Source organism: Mustelus asterias, chromosome 19 (assembly GCF_964213995.1).
Source record: "Mustelus asterias chromosome 19, sMusAst1.hap1.1, whole genome shotgun sequence".
Taxonomy (NCBI): domain Eukaryota; kingdom Metazoa; phylum Chordata; class Chondrichthyes; order Carcharhiniformes; family Triakidae; genus Mustelus; species Mustelus asterias.
In genome coordinates, this window is record NC_135819.1 from 30,465,977 (window position 1) to 30,480,790 (window position 14,814).

The 14,814-nt window shown below is 45.9% G+C and overlaps 1 protein-coding gene across 2 annotated transcripts in view; it reads right to left on the bottom strand.

The window, feature by feature from the left end:
* plekhg7 (pleckstrin homology domain containing, family G (with RhoGef domain) member 7) overlaps positions 1-14,814 on the bottom strand; it is an 83,846-nt gene that overhangs the window by 39,065 nt on the left and 29,967 nt on the right. For both annotated transcript variants that reach the window (XM_078235253.1, XM_078235252.1), the window contains exon 3: positions 11,903-11,928. In XM_078235253.1, the coding sequence (XP_078091379.1) occupies positions 11,903-11,928 (26 nt within the window). The remainder of the gene's footprint in view (positions 1-11,902; positions 11,929-14,814) is intronic.

A 14,814-nucleotide genomic window follows, 5' to 3' on the forward strand; every position in this document is an offset into this window, starting at 1 on the left:
CCTGCTACATTTAAAATGTGGCCAAGTTAGCATTAAAGCTTAGCATAAGTAGCATTGGCAGAAATATCTTAAAAGTCTTCTAACTGAAGCAAACCATACAAAGGATCCCACATAAACCAACCCAGAATGTTTCAAAATATATTATATAAATGCAAGCTTTTTTAAATCTTTCAAAGTAAAAGTTTATTTATTAGTCACAAGTAAGGCTTACATTAACACTGCAATGAAGTTATTGTGAAATTCCTCTAGTTGCCACAGTCCGGTGTCTGTTCGGATCAATGCACACAACCAGCATGTCTTTCAGACTGTGGGAGAAAACCGGAGCACCCCAAGCAAACCCACGCAGACACGGGGAGAACGTGCAAACGCCACACAGACAGTGACTCAAACCAGGGAATCGAACCTGGGTCCCTGGTGCTGTGGAGCAGCAGTGCTAACCACTGTGCCGCTCTGATCACTCATCAGAACAGTTTCTAAACTTGCCTCATTATTACTCACATGTGCCTTGCGCCATGAGCAGGACTTTCTTCAACCAATTGGCAGTCTAAGGTAGAATTAACACATAAACGAACATACCAAACCACCTGGCATCTTCACACTGCTTTCCTTAGGGTTTAGGTGTTATATAAATGCAGTATGTTGTTGTTCATTCATGCTGCTCATTCTGGGTCAGTAGTCCAAGCAGAGTTTGAGGCTCTCCCCTACCTGCTTGGCCATAGCCACAGCTGCAGGTGGCCCAGTGAAGGGGTTCTCTCCCCAACTCCTCCACATTGGTGTCTTGGCTGCTGAAGTCATTTTTATCAAAATGGAAGCCCCCCACCTCCCCTCTCCCCTCCCCCGTCTCTTACCTGAGCTGCAAGCTGCTTCAATGCTGAAGGGCTTCCTATTGCCTCTTGACCTTCCAGCTTCAAGAACCCACCCTCCTCTATCTGTAATTGGGCAGTGAGCCTACTCTCTTTATTGGCTGATTTGGAGAAATCACTTCCAGATCATTGTTTCCCACACATTGTGGTATGTGACCCCACTTGACCCTGATGTTAGGGTTCCATTCCAAAGGGCAACACCCTGCCTCATGCCAATTTTATATTCAGTAAGAAGTCTCACAACACCAGGTTAAAGTCCAACAGGCTTATTTGGTAGCACAAGTTTTCGGTGTGCTGCTCCTTCATCAGGTGAGTGTAGAGTTGGGTTCACAAACAGGGCATATATAGACACAAACTCAATTACACGATAATGGTTGGAATGCGAGTCTTTACAGGTAATCAAGTCTTTACAGATGCAGACAATGTGAGTGGAGAGAGGGTTAAGCACAGGTTAAAGAGGTGTGAATTGTCTCCAGACAGGACAGTTAGTGAGATTTTGCAAACCCAGGCAAGTCGTGGGGGTTACAGATAGTGTGACATGAACCCAAGATCCCGGTTGAGGCCGTCCTCATGTGTGCGGAACTTGGCTATCAGTTTTTGCTCAGCAACTCTGCATTGTCGTGTGTCGTGAAGATTCTGCATTGTCGTGTCTTGGAGAACACTTATCCAAAGATCAGAGGCTGAATGCCCTTGACTGCTGAAGTGCTCCCCAACAGGAAGAGAACACTCTTGCCTGGTGATTGTCAAGCGGTGTTCATTCATCCGTTGTCGTAGCGTCCGCATGGTCTCCCCAATGTACCATGTCTCGGGACATCCTTTCCTGCAGCGTATCAGGTAGACAACGTTGGCCGAGTCACAACAGTAGGTACCGTGTACCTGGTAGATGGTGTTCCCACATGAGATGATGGCATCCGTGTCAATGATCCGGCATGTCTTGCAGAGGTTGCTGTGGCAGGGTGTGTGGTGTCGTGGTCACTGTCCTCCTGAAGGCTGGGTAGTTTGCTGCGGTCAATGGTCTGTTTGAGGTTGTGTGTTTGTTTGAAGGCAAGAAGTGGGGGTGTGGGGATGGCCTTGGCAAGATGTTCATCTTCATCGATGACATGTTGAAGGCTCAGGAGAAGATGTCATAGCTTCTCCGCTCCAGGGAAGTACTGGACGACGAAGGGTACTCTGTCCACTGTGTCCCGTGTTTGTTTTTTGAGGAGCTCGGTGCGGTTTTTCGATGTGGTGCGCCAGAACAGTCGATCGATGAGTCGAGCGCTATATCCTGTTCTTACGAGGGCATCTTTCAGCGTCTGTTGCGATCCTCCTCATTTTCTCGACATACGACAACGCAGAGTCGCTGAGCAGAGACTGATAGCCAAGTTCCGCACACATGAGGATGGCCTCAACCGGGATCTTGGGTTCATGTCACACTATCTGTAACCCCCACGACTTGCCTGGGCTTGCAAAATCTCACTAACTGTCCTGTCTGGAGACAATTCACACCTCTTTAACCTGTGCTTAACCCTCTCTCCACTCACATTGTCTGTATCTTTAAGACTTGATTACCTGTAAAGACTCACATTCCAACCATCATCTTGTAAATTGAGTCTGTGTCTATATATGCCCTGTTTGTGAACACAACTCTTCACTCACTTGATGAAGGAGCAGCACTCCGAAAGCTCGTGCTACCAAATAAACCTGTTGGACTTTAACCTGGTGTTGTGAGACTTCTTACTGTGCTTACTCCAGTCCAACGCCGGCATCTCCACATCAATTTTATATTCAACAGTTCCTGCCCTCCATTCTGGCACGGACTCCTCTCAACCCCCGCACCCCCACCCCACCAGTTCCTTGGCTCTGTAGGGGCAGTACAGTGGCACAGTGATTAGCGCTGCTGCCTCACAGCGCCAGGGACCCAGGTTCGATTCCCAGTTTGGGTCACTGTCTGTGTGGAGTTTGCACGTTCTCCCCGTGTCTGCGTGGGTTTCCTCCGGGTGCTCCAGTTTCCTCCCACAGTCTGAAAGACATGCTGGTTAGGTGCATTGACCCAAACAGGTGCCGGAGTGTGGCAACTGGGGGAATTTCACAGTAACTTCATTGCAGTGTTAATGTAAGCCTTACTTGCACTAATAAATAAAACTGATTTACTTAAAAGCTGCTGATCTATGACTTTGCCAGCTCCTATGAAACATTAACTCGGTTTCTCTCTCCACAGATGCTGCCAGACTGCTGAGTCTTTTCCTTTATTCTTTCTCGGGATATGGGCGTCGCTCGCTAGGCCAGCACTTGTTACTGGGATTAGAATGAGATTTGATTTCAATCTCATTAGCGAGTCTGGCACATGATCACCTCCCCGCCCCCCCACCCACCCCCTCCCCGCTTTCCAGCATGTTCCCATCCTCCACAGCAGGAAGTTACATGGGTGCAAATCACTACTGGTCCCTTGAAGTGTGACCAGGCTCCATGGATTATAAAGGTGAGCGAGAAGGTGAGTACCGCTTAGCACTAACCTCCAGGGTGCAAAAGGGCAAGTCACTTGCCGTGGAGTGGGGTGGGGTGGGCTTTCAAAGGTACAGGGTCTTGTGGGAGCTTGATGGAGCTGGAGGTCCGCAGATCAGGGCCCACTGCTGGGTTGAGGCTCGTGTGGTGAGTATTCTCACTGGCTGTTGAGAGGCCATAGAGGGACGTTTTGTTAAAATTGTACAAGGCATTAGTAAAGCCACACTTGGAATACTGTGTACAGTTCTGGTCACCCTATTACAGAAAGGATATTATTAGACTAGAAAGAGTGCAGAAAAGATTTACTAGGATACTACCGGGACTTGATGGTTTGAGTTATAAGGAGAAGCTGGATAGACTGGGACTTTTTTCCCTGGAGTGTAGGAGACTTAAGGGTGATCTTATAGAGGTCTATAAAATTTAGCATAGCCAATGCACCGGACTGAGAGGGGAAACCGGAGCATAATGGGGGGCATAGATCAGCTGGATAGTCAACATCTTTTCCCAAAGGTAGGGGAGTCTAAAACTACAGGGCTTAGGTTTAAGATGAGAGGGGAGAGATACAAAAGGGTTCAGAGGGGCAATGTTTTCACATAGAGGGTGGTGAGTGTCTACAACGAGCTGCCAGTGGTAGTAGTAGAGGCGGGTACAATTTTGTGTTTTGGGTTTTGGGTTTTTTGCATCCGTATTTACTGAGGAAACGGGCATGGAGTCTACGGAAATAGGGCAAACTGGTAGGGAGGCCATGGAACCGTTACAGATTAAAGGGGAGGAGGTGCTCGCTGTCTTGAGGCAAATCAGAGTGGATAAATCCCCAGGACCGGACAGGGTATTCCCACGGACCTTGAGGGAAGCTAGTGTTGAACTTGCAGGGGCCCTGGCAGACATATTTAAAATGTCAGTATTCACGGGGGAGGTGCCGGATGATTGGAGGGTGGCTCATGTTGTTCCGTTGTTTAAAAAAGCTTCCAAAAGAAATCCGGGAAATTATCGGCCAGTATGTTTGACGTCGGTGGTGGGCAAGTTATTGGAAGGTGTGATAAGGGATAGGATCTACAAATATTTGGATAGACAGGGACTTATTAGGGAGAGTCAACATGGCTTTGTGCGTGGTAGGTCATGTTTGACCAATCTATTTTTTCGAGGAAGTTACCAGGAAAGTGGATGAAGGGAAGGCGGTGGATGTTGTCTACCTGGATTTCAGCAAGGCCTTTGACAAGGTCCCTCATGGGAGGTTAGTTAGGAAGGTTCAGTCGCTGGGTATACATGGGGAGGTAGTAAATTGGATAAGACACTGGCTCAATGGAAGAAGCCAGAGAGTGGTTGTGGAGGATTGCTTCTCTGAGTGGAGGCCTGTGACTAGTGGTGTGCCGCAGGGATTGGTGTTGGGTCCATTGTTGTTTGTCATCTATATCAATGATCTGGATGATAATGTGGTCAATTGGATCAGCAACTTTGCTGATGATACAAAGATTGGAGGTGTAGTGGACAGTGAGGAAGGTTTTCAAAGCTTGCAGAGGGATTTGGACCAACTAGAAAAATGGGCTGAAAAATGGCAAATGGAATTTAACGCAGACAAGTGTGAGATATTGCACTTTGGAAGGACAAACCAAAGAAGAACGTACAGGGTAAATGGTAGGACTCTGAAGAGTGCAGTTGAACAGAGGGATCTGGGAATACAGGTTCAGAGTTCCTTAAAAGTGACGTCACAGGTGGATAGGGTCGTAAAGAGTGCCTTTGGTACATTGGCCTTTATAAATCGGAGTATCGAGTATAAAAGTTGGAGTGTTATGGTAAGGTTATATAAGGCATTGGTGAGGCCGAATTTGGAGTATTGTGTACAGTTTTGGTCACCTAGTTACAGGAAGGATGTAAATAAGATTGAAAGAGTGCAGAGAAGGTTCACAAGGATGTTGCCGGGACTTGAGAAGCTGAGTTACAGAGAGAGATTGAATAGGTTGGGACTTTATTCCCTGGAGCGTAGAAGATTGAGGGGAGATTTGATAGAGGTGTATAAGATTTTGATGGGTATAGATAGAGTGAATGCAAGCAGGCTTTTTCCGCTGAGGCTAGGGGAGAAAAAAACCAGAGGGCATGGGTTAAGGGTGAAAGGAGAAAAGTTTAAAGGGAATATTAGGGGGGGCTTCTTCACACAGAGAGTGGTGGGAGTGTGGAATGAGCTGTCGGATAAAGTGGTAAATGCGGGGTCACTTTTAACATTTAAGAAAAACTTGGATGGGTTCATGGATGAGAGGGGTGTGAAGGGATATGGTCCAAGTGCAGGTCAGTGGGACTAGCCATAAAATGGTTCGGCACAGACAAGAAGGGCCAAAAGGCCTGTTTCTGAGCTGTAATTTTCTATGGTTCTATGGTTCTAAAAAGCATTTAGATAGTTACATAGGTAAGATGGGTATGGAGGGATATGGGCAAAATGCAGGCAATTGGGACTAGCTTAGTGGTCAAGAAAAAGGGCGGCATGGACAAGTTGGTTGGAAGGGCCTGTTTCCATGCTGTAAACCTCTATGGCTCTGTGACTGCCAATGATGCCAATTGCAAAGCCTGCTAATGTTGCACTAGTGACCCTGCTGGACAGGCTCTGTGGTTGATTTTTGGTGTTCCATCCCAGGCCCCACTAACAGTTACAAGTACCCGTCAGGCTGTTGCCTTAATCAAGGGAGTTTATCAGCAAAGCTTTCAGACTGCATTAATTCTAAAGGGCTCCCTACAATGAGCACCGTAATGCCTAATTGCATGGAAGTTAGGAGAGTTCTTTCTTCTGTCTGAACTCCAGGCCATTCCTGGAGGTTACTCTGCACCAGGCAGCCAGGTGGCTACACCCAGAATGCAAGCGTTCCCTGATGAGGCACAGAGTTCAGTGAGTGACCAGGCTGCCATTCCAGGGTGTCTGTCATCATGGATCTCCATGGCTTGGGGGGGGGTTGGTAGGAAATTCTGAGTATGGGTTAATTATACCTTAGACTGCCAATTGGTTGAAGAAAGATAAAAAGCTTGCATTTGTAGAATGTATTTCAGAATAATCTGGGTTGGTTTTTGTGGGATCCTTTGTATGGTTTGCTTCAGTTCAAAGACTTTATTTTAAGATATTTCTGCCGCTGTAACTAACTGTGCTAAGCTTTAAAGCTAACTTGGCCACATTTTAAAAGCAGTAGGCATTCTGGGATTAACTTGGAAAGTTGATGCATTGGCTTTCTCATAGCCCAAACAGAAGTTTTTCACAGCCACAGCTGCCAATTGTTTATGAAAGTTAGGGACACAGTTTGTACCAGCAATTTCAACAACACAGATAGGTAGGTATATTCTCTGTGAGGAATGGGACAAAGACGGAGGAGCTGTGTGCGGCTTTGAAGTGCAATATTCTTTAATGCTGATTATTTACAGTGCCAATTACCCTATCCCTAATTACAGAGTCTGCCTTCACCCATGCCCTCTCAGTGCTCCTAAATCTTCTTAATCTTATGTGGTCTAGCGCTACGTCTAGGTGACTCCCCAGGATGCACCTCAGAGGTCGTGGTGGCCTGCAGTGCTTCGTGCCCCTGGTCTTTGATGCCCTTGGCCGGCATCTTCTGGAGGGCCGGGACCTGGAGGGTCCTGGCCCAACATTTTGGCGTCACGGATGTAGCTACGCCATCCTATTCAGCCTGAAGGCTGTGGGACTCCTCCAAGTGGCCTTGCAGTTGCCAGAATGTTACTGACAGCCCCTCCGGCAATTTGCCTCTGCATCTCCAGCCGGGGGGGGGGGGGAGGCAGCTGTTTCCTGGGATCCAGCAGACTTTTGGTGTCCGAGCCCTTGGACATTCCATCTTCCACCTGATGTGCATCTACTACAGTGTGGAGGACAGGTGGTGTATGTTGGCACCGTGCTTGGACAGGAAGGTGTTATCTCGAGGAGTGCCAGAGGGATTTGAGGAAGATGCTGAGGGGTTTGGGTAGTGTGGGGTGTCAGGGAGTAGATTGATGTGGAGATTCCCGGTGTGACAGATGGGACTGATACCAGGATGTGACAGATGGACACTCACCCTCACAGCTCGAATGAGGACATTCATTTTCTTGTGGCACTGGACGGCAGTCTTCAGTGTGAGGCTACGGGCACTGACTGTCGCAGCCACCGCATCCCAGGCTGCGTTTGCTTCTGGGTCACCTACCCACCTGGGGGTACAGAGTACAGGCCCCTCCTTCACTGCTTCCAGAAGCCTTCCGAAATCTGCCTCCACAAAGTGTGGAGCTGCTCTCTGCGCTGCCATACTCCTGGTGTGACTGGCTGTGTGTGCAGAGGGAGCGTTTCAATGCAGCTCTCCCTTGTTAACAGTGTACAGCTGGGAGCCAGTTTGGGTGAGTCACATGCCTGAGGACTCCATCCCAGTGTGTTTCCCCTGGGGGTTCTTTCACTGCACTAAGTGTCGGACAATTACAGTCTGATTCGCTCACCTGTTTTTTTCACCCAGAATGACACATAGCCATATTTTGGAAAAATTCTGCTCTGGGTTTCTGGGTTTCTGGTCCAGTGACTTTACCACTGCCATCATTTACCGCTGCCATCATTTACCACCGCACCATCTCCCGGGAATTCCCAGCACTTTCTGTTTTTCAGATTGCCGGCATTTGTAAAGCTGGTGATGAGGTTTGATTGTCCGGAATCTAAACTACCTGAACCCCACCGCCATCAATTTCACTGGAAATGTAAACCAGGCCAATTCTACCAGGGGAATTTTAACCCCTCTTTACACAAGGTTAGCAAGTTAAAAACCTTGTATTTCAATGCTTTTTGCTTCTCTCCGACCCTTCATCGCTGTAGAAACAGTGTGACGCTTTTAAGAGTGGGGATGAAATATGATCAGATGTTTCTTACAAACATTGCTTTTGTCTCTGTTGCCTAGTTACTGTACCTTCTTACCAATGCTTTCGTCACTCACTCGTCATTAATCACCAGTATCCAATCGATTTGAAAGATAGAAAACCCAAGGTGTAATTAAACCGGCTAATCCCTTATTACCCCAGAGTTCTAACTAACCTGATGAAAATAATCTGCCCGAGTTACTGCCTTTTACAAACATTCAGTTTGTATCAAATGTTTGGTCTTCACTGCTTGCAAGTTAGCTTTTCCACACAAGGTATACTCAGAGTTGTAAAAGTTATTAAAAACGTTCAGCTTCCAGACGGCAAACAGTTCAGCGTTCCAAACTTCATTCACACAACAATCACAATATTTGTGCAGTCAATTAAACTAAACCATTTCTGTCAAAGTCCATGTTAGCCGACACAGTTTATGAGCATTTTGATCTAATCTTGACCCAGCGGAAATCTGATTTATTGAATGGGCCCCTCTAACACTAAGTCCATTCAGGAAGCTTCATTACACAGTGTGAGGCTTTCAATAAACAGGCATTAGAAGGGTTGGTCTTCATAGCCGGAGGAACCTGTCAAAAGAAATTGAGAGATCCTATTGCTATTCCTGAGTGATATAACTGAATGATGCACCTCTGGAAATGGCACTGTCGTGTAGGAGGGGCTACCTAATGTCACAAAGCAAAACAGCAACATTAGTGAGTGTCAATATTCATCTTTAACAGATTTTTCTACCAGTTTTGATGACAGTGATGGTGGGTGCTCTGAGCTCCAGTGCCTGAAACTACTGGACACTACAATACACCCTAGCTAGGACTGCAACACCACATTCTGCACTCTCTCCTTTCCTTCTCTATGAACGGTATGCTTTGTCTGTATAGCGCGCAAGAAACAATACTTTTCACTGTATGCTACTACATGTAACAATCACAAATCAGATCAATGGTATTTGTGTGTGAAGTCACACAGATGTGGTTGAATGAAAGACGTGCTGGTTAGGTGCATTGGCCATGCTAAATTCTCCCTCAGTGTACCCGAACAGGCGCCGGAGTGTGGTGACTAGGGGATTTTCACAGTAACTTCATTGCAGTGTTAATGTAAGCCTACTTGTGACTAATAAATAAATAAAACTTTAAACGTTGAACGGTGTTGGATGGTAATGGATGAGCGACACCATTCATCACATCTCAGCCAATATCTCTGGAAAGCAGTAAAGGCCCGGGTCTACCAGCCATTTGGGTGCTAAATGATTCTGGGGTTTTATCCTGGAGGTTAATTCCACATGACGACCACACTCTGGGATAGATTCTGACTGAACAATGGCATAGAACGGGTGATAATGAGTTGGCAGCCTGGGTTACATCTCCTACTTTTATGGCACTGGATATATGCCACAGAAACAGGCCATTCAGCCCAACTAGTCCATGCTAGGGTGTGTGCTCCACTCTGAGCCTCCTCCCATCTGGTTAACTTGAAATCTATCAGTGTAACCCTCAAATCCCTTCTCATTTAAATATTTGTCTACTTTCCCCTTAAATGCATTTTTCCTATTCACTTCAAATGTTCACTGTGATAGTGAGTTCCACATTCCCCCCACTCTCTGGGTAAGGACATTTCTCCCGAATTCCCAATTGGATTTGTTGGTGATTATCTTATACTGATGGCCTCTGGTTATGCTCTTCCCCATAAGAGGAAACCGTCTCTCTTTATCCAGTCCATCAAATCCTTTCATCATTTTAAAGACTGCTATTAGGTCACCCCTCATCCTTTGATCCGAATCACAATGTTGACAGGGTTTAAGCCTAATGCCCCTCTTTTTTTTTGAGTGTTTGGTTGTTTTCCCCAGCATGCCATGTCCCCACTTGTGAGTAGCAAACATGAAGCCCACGCGATGCTGTTCTCACTCACAGGCCAGGTGAATGGTGAGAGGCTGGTGAATTTCTGTCAAACCCACTAACGACATTCAAATTAGCGGGTTTGCCTAATTTTCAGGTTGCCGTCCGCTCCGGACGAGAGTCCAGTTGGGGCCAGTGGGGTGGGGCAGGGTGGGTGAATCCCAAGAGCCCTCACGCCATTCTGGAATCCTGATTTTTGGCTGATGCCCCATTCACCGGGGCAACAGGATTCCAATTATGTTCAACTTATACCAGACACTAGTTAGACCTCAGCAGGAATAGTGTACAGTTCTCATAGAATCACAAAATCCCTACAGTGCAGAAGGAGGCCATCGAGTGTGTACCGACCACAATCCCACCCAGGCCCTATTCCCGTAACCCCACATATTTACACTGCTAATCCCCTGACACTAGGGTCAATTTAGCATGGCCTATGCACCTACCCGGCACATCTTTTTGACTGGCAGGAAACCGGAGCACCCAAAGGAAACCCACGCAGACACGGGGAGAATGTGCAAACCCCACATAGATAGTGACTCGAGGCTGGAATTGAACCTGGGTCCCTGGTGCTGTGAGGCAGCATTGCTAACCACTGTGCCACCATGCTGCCAATTCTGGGCACCACACTATAGGAAGGATGTGAACACATTGGAGAGAGTGTAGAATAAGTTTATAAGGATGGTTCTTGTGATGAGAAACTTCAGTCATGAGGATAGATTGGAGAGGTTGGGACTGTTCTCCTTGGAGAGAAGAAGGCTAAGAAGAGATTTGATAGAGATGTTCAAAATCATGAGGGTGCTGGACAGAGTTGATAGGGAGAAACCGTTCCCCTTTGGAAGTGGATCAAGAACGAAAGGGCACAGATTTAAAATGATTTGCAAAAGCAGCAAACATGATGTGAGAAAATTTTTTTTTCCCTCAGGGAGTGATTCATGTTTGGAATGCGCTGCCTGGAAGAGTGGTGGAGGCAGGTTCAATTGGAGCATTCAAGAGGATGATTACTTGAATAGCAACAATGTGCAGGCATACAGAGAAAAAGCAGGGGGCTGGCACAAAACCATAATGCCCATTTGAAGAGCCGGTGCAGACACAATGGACTAAATGGCCTCCCTCAACTCCATGACAATTCTTTGATTCTGTTAATCTTGCCTGTTAACATTGTGACTGCCTCAACCACTAACTCCGCAAGTGAATGCTACAGCTCACAAATCTGTATGAAGATGTTTTGCCTTATCTCTGTTCTAATTGCAAAATATATAATCCTGTATCAGTGGCCCCTCGTTCTGGACCCCTGAACTACTGGAATTAATTTGCTTTTTCCCCCCCCTCCTCCTCCCTCAGGTAACATGTCCTAAGAGGGCATTGGCGGCCATTGACTTCCATTGGATTGGTCAAAGTAGGGCAGTGGTTTGCCATTAGATTCTGCAGTGTGACTGACCAGGAAACTCTCCCACTCTTGCCGCCTGCTATCAGGTACAGTGGAAGGATTTACAGACTGATAATCAAGCTGGCTGACCACAATATGAATGCACTTTCCATGGCTGTCAAGTCCTGGAGTGGGACTTGAACCCCGAACTTCTGCTCCAGAGGTAGGAACGCTAAACTGCACCACAAGACACCATCTCTGCTTTTCATCCAGCCTTTCTATTTTATACGCTTTTATCATATCACCTTGTAATCTGTGGTGTTCAAATGAAAATAAGCAGGAGTAACTGGAAAAATAGGTTTATCAGTTAAATAAATGCACAGAAATGGGATTTTATAAATGCAATCAAGCATGGATGTGATGTTGCATACCTCCCAGGCTTTGCTTCTTGAATCGTCTGGTAAGAGAGAGAAACAAAATAAGTTGAGAATTAGGAAACAGCTGGGAAAGTCTTGACTGAACTGGATATATTATAAAAATGATTAGTTAATCAAACATAACAATTAGTTTGCACAAAATAATTAACGTGGTTCTGAGACGAGAGAAGACATTCAGAATCACACCATGAAGCGCTTTGTGCCATTGCTGGTGTCATGTGGGCAGCACAGCAGACAATGAGTGCACAGCAAACTCCCACAAATAACAATAGGATAATGACCAGATAGTTTGTGTTAGGCGTGGATTGAGGGAGAAATCTTGGCACACTTCCTGAGGGCACCACTGGAGTTCCTGTTATGTTGAGGTCACATTTTGTTGTTTCGGTTCCATTACAAGTTCCTAATTCATAACGGAACTCAGAGTGGGAACTTACCACTGTGACTGAACGAGCCAGAAACTGGGTTCCTACATTTCTCTCAAAATGCTTTCTGATATTTTTTCCACTCAGTAACAATGATTTTGGTTATCCAAAACAAAGTTCAAACAAAAGATTTTAAATTCCAAAATGTGGCATGTCTTACCAAGCCTGTTACTTGAACAGGTCGGCCTCCCCCATGTGAAACATTGGCAGCAATGGAGGCAGCTAGCAACATGTGCTGGTCTTTAACTACTCCCCTCCCTATATTCAGAATAGAGGGAGGGAGGAAACCTACCAACTGTTTAGTGAGTTCTAAATGTTTTTATGCTTCCCAAATCCCTGCAAAAATGGCAATATTGGTTAAATTCCTGATTGTTGGCAGAATCAGGAAGGCAGATGTATAAGCCTGCCTCAGTAGGCCCTATTTAAAATTCCCCAAATAAACCTGGTTTGAGGTTCCTAATAAAGGATCCTACAAAGTGTAAACACAGTCAGGAAAATCTGGAACTTTTCCTCTCACTGAGCTGGTTCCTCACTGCTTAAGGCCAATGTCAGGTGTGGCTCACCAAGTTAACACTTTCACCTCTTTTCAGGAAGTCATAGTTCCTCAGTCAAAAACACAAAATCCAGGTGACCCTGCAGTGAAGCACTGAGGGAGCACTGTACTGTCACAGGAGCCAACCTTGGGTTAAGATATTAAACTGAGGTCTCATCTTCTCACTCAGGTGGACGTAAAAGAGCAGGAAGTTCTCCCCAGTGTCCTGGTTAATAATAAGCTCTCAGTCAACATCACTAAAAACAGATGATGACATTGACATTTATGGGATCTTGCTGTAAGTTGGCTGCCACCATTACAACAGTGACTGCACTTCGGAAGTACTACATCATCTGTACTGCATTTTGGGACATCCTGTGTTTGGGAAAGGCCTTATATAAATGCACTTTACTGATTTTATTCGGGTCCTCTCCCCATTTCAGTCAATATTGTTAGTCTGCCTTGTGGTGAACCATCGATGGTTCCCACTGGATAGTACTGAGCCAGGGCTGGCCAGTACTACAGGAATGTATATAGGTTACTGTGGGATTGTACTAATGTTGCTGTTGGGTTAGGGTGGGATTGTTACACCTGTGTTTGTTACTGTTGTGGCACATCCCAGTCGGGCTCCGCCTCCAGGGAGAGGTATAAGAGTCCCTGCTCGGACGGGACCCCTTCAGTCTGGGATAGTGTGTTAAAGTTCTGATAGCTTCATTGTTAGTTAATAAAAGCCTTCTTTTACAGAAGCTTCGAGCCTCGTGTCCAATTGATGTGCATCATGCCTCTTTTCCACTGTAATGATACAGCTGCCCATCACTACCCCATTCTCGGTCTGAGGCCATTCCCTGCTATTCTGGCTGGCCACTGGCGCTGTGGCAATTTTTAAAATTGGAAATCCCTTTGTTATAAGTGGATTTTTAAAAAAATGCTTGTGATAAGTTGTTCAAATATCCTTATATATTTGCATGGGTGATTATCATTGAGTTTTTGTCATAGACTGTTTGAGGGCATTATAGGCTTTTTCAATCTTAAGCATCACGAACCTTGCAGCCTGTGTTCCACTTTTTGAATGCCACCCCCACCCCTGTAGCTGGTGCTGTGATATTTATTTTCAAAGCTCCTGATGTACAGTACACAAGAGCTTATAATTTATTGTGTGACTATAGCAATTTGCCATCGAGAGAAAGGTGCATATAGAGAGTGTCTTTCCTCATTCTAAAAGGATTTATTTTTTTAATATTGAAAGCAAATAAGCCTCTTTGTGAGGAATTGATATAAAGGGAAGATTTGGAGGGAAAAGTGGTTTGAGTGGGAATTGGGTTATGAGAGGAGATAAACATCAGAAAAACAGGAGGTATTGAAGCTTTAAGGGGTGAGTGAATATTTCAAAGAGAGTGAGAGAGTGCAAAGTATGAGTGAGGATGAGAATGAAAGGGAAACAACCGAGGACCACAAATTCCATTCAGTCTCACTTTACCACCCAGTTAAAAAGAAAACTAGAGAAGGAAGTACAGCAAGTCCCTGCTTAATGGTGCTTAGTATTCACCTCAGTAAATTAACAGGGTCTGTAATTGTTGCAAGATCCGCTTTAGCGTCGTTTCCCAAGTGACCTGATTGGTACTTGGAGTGGCCTTTCTTGCTCTCTAACCCTCCGACTTGCGGCCTCTCCTCTCGTTCTTTCTGTGGCTCTGACATCCATCATTATGAAGTGCTTTGAAAGGTTAATCATGACACAAATCAATTCCGGCCTCCCAGACTGCCTGGATCCACTATAGTTCGCCTATCGCCGCAACAGGGGCACAGCACATGCCATCTCCCTGGCCTTGCACTCAACCCTGGAACACCTAGATAACAAAGACACTTATGTCAGACTCCTACTTATTTACTACAGCTCAGCCTTCAACACCATTTTCCTATGAGACTCATCTCCAAACTTTGTGGCCTGGGGCTTG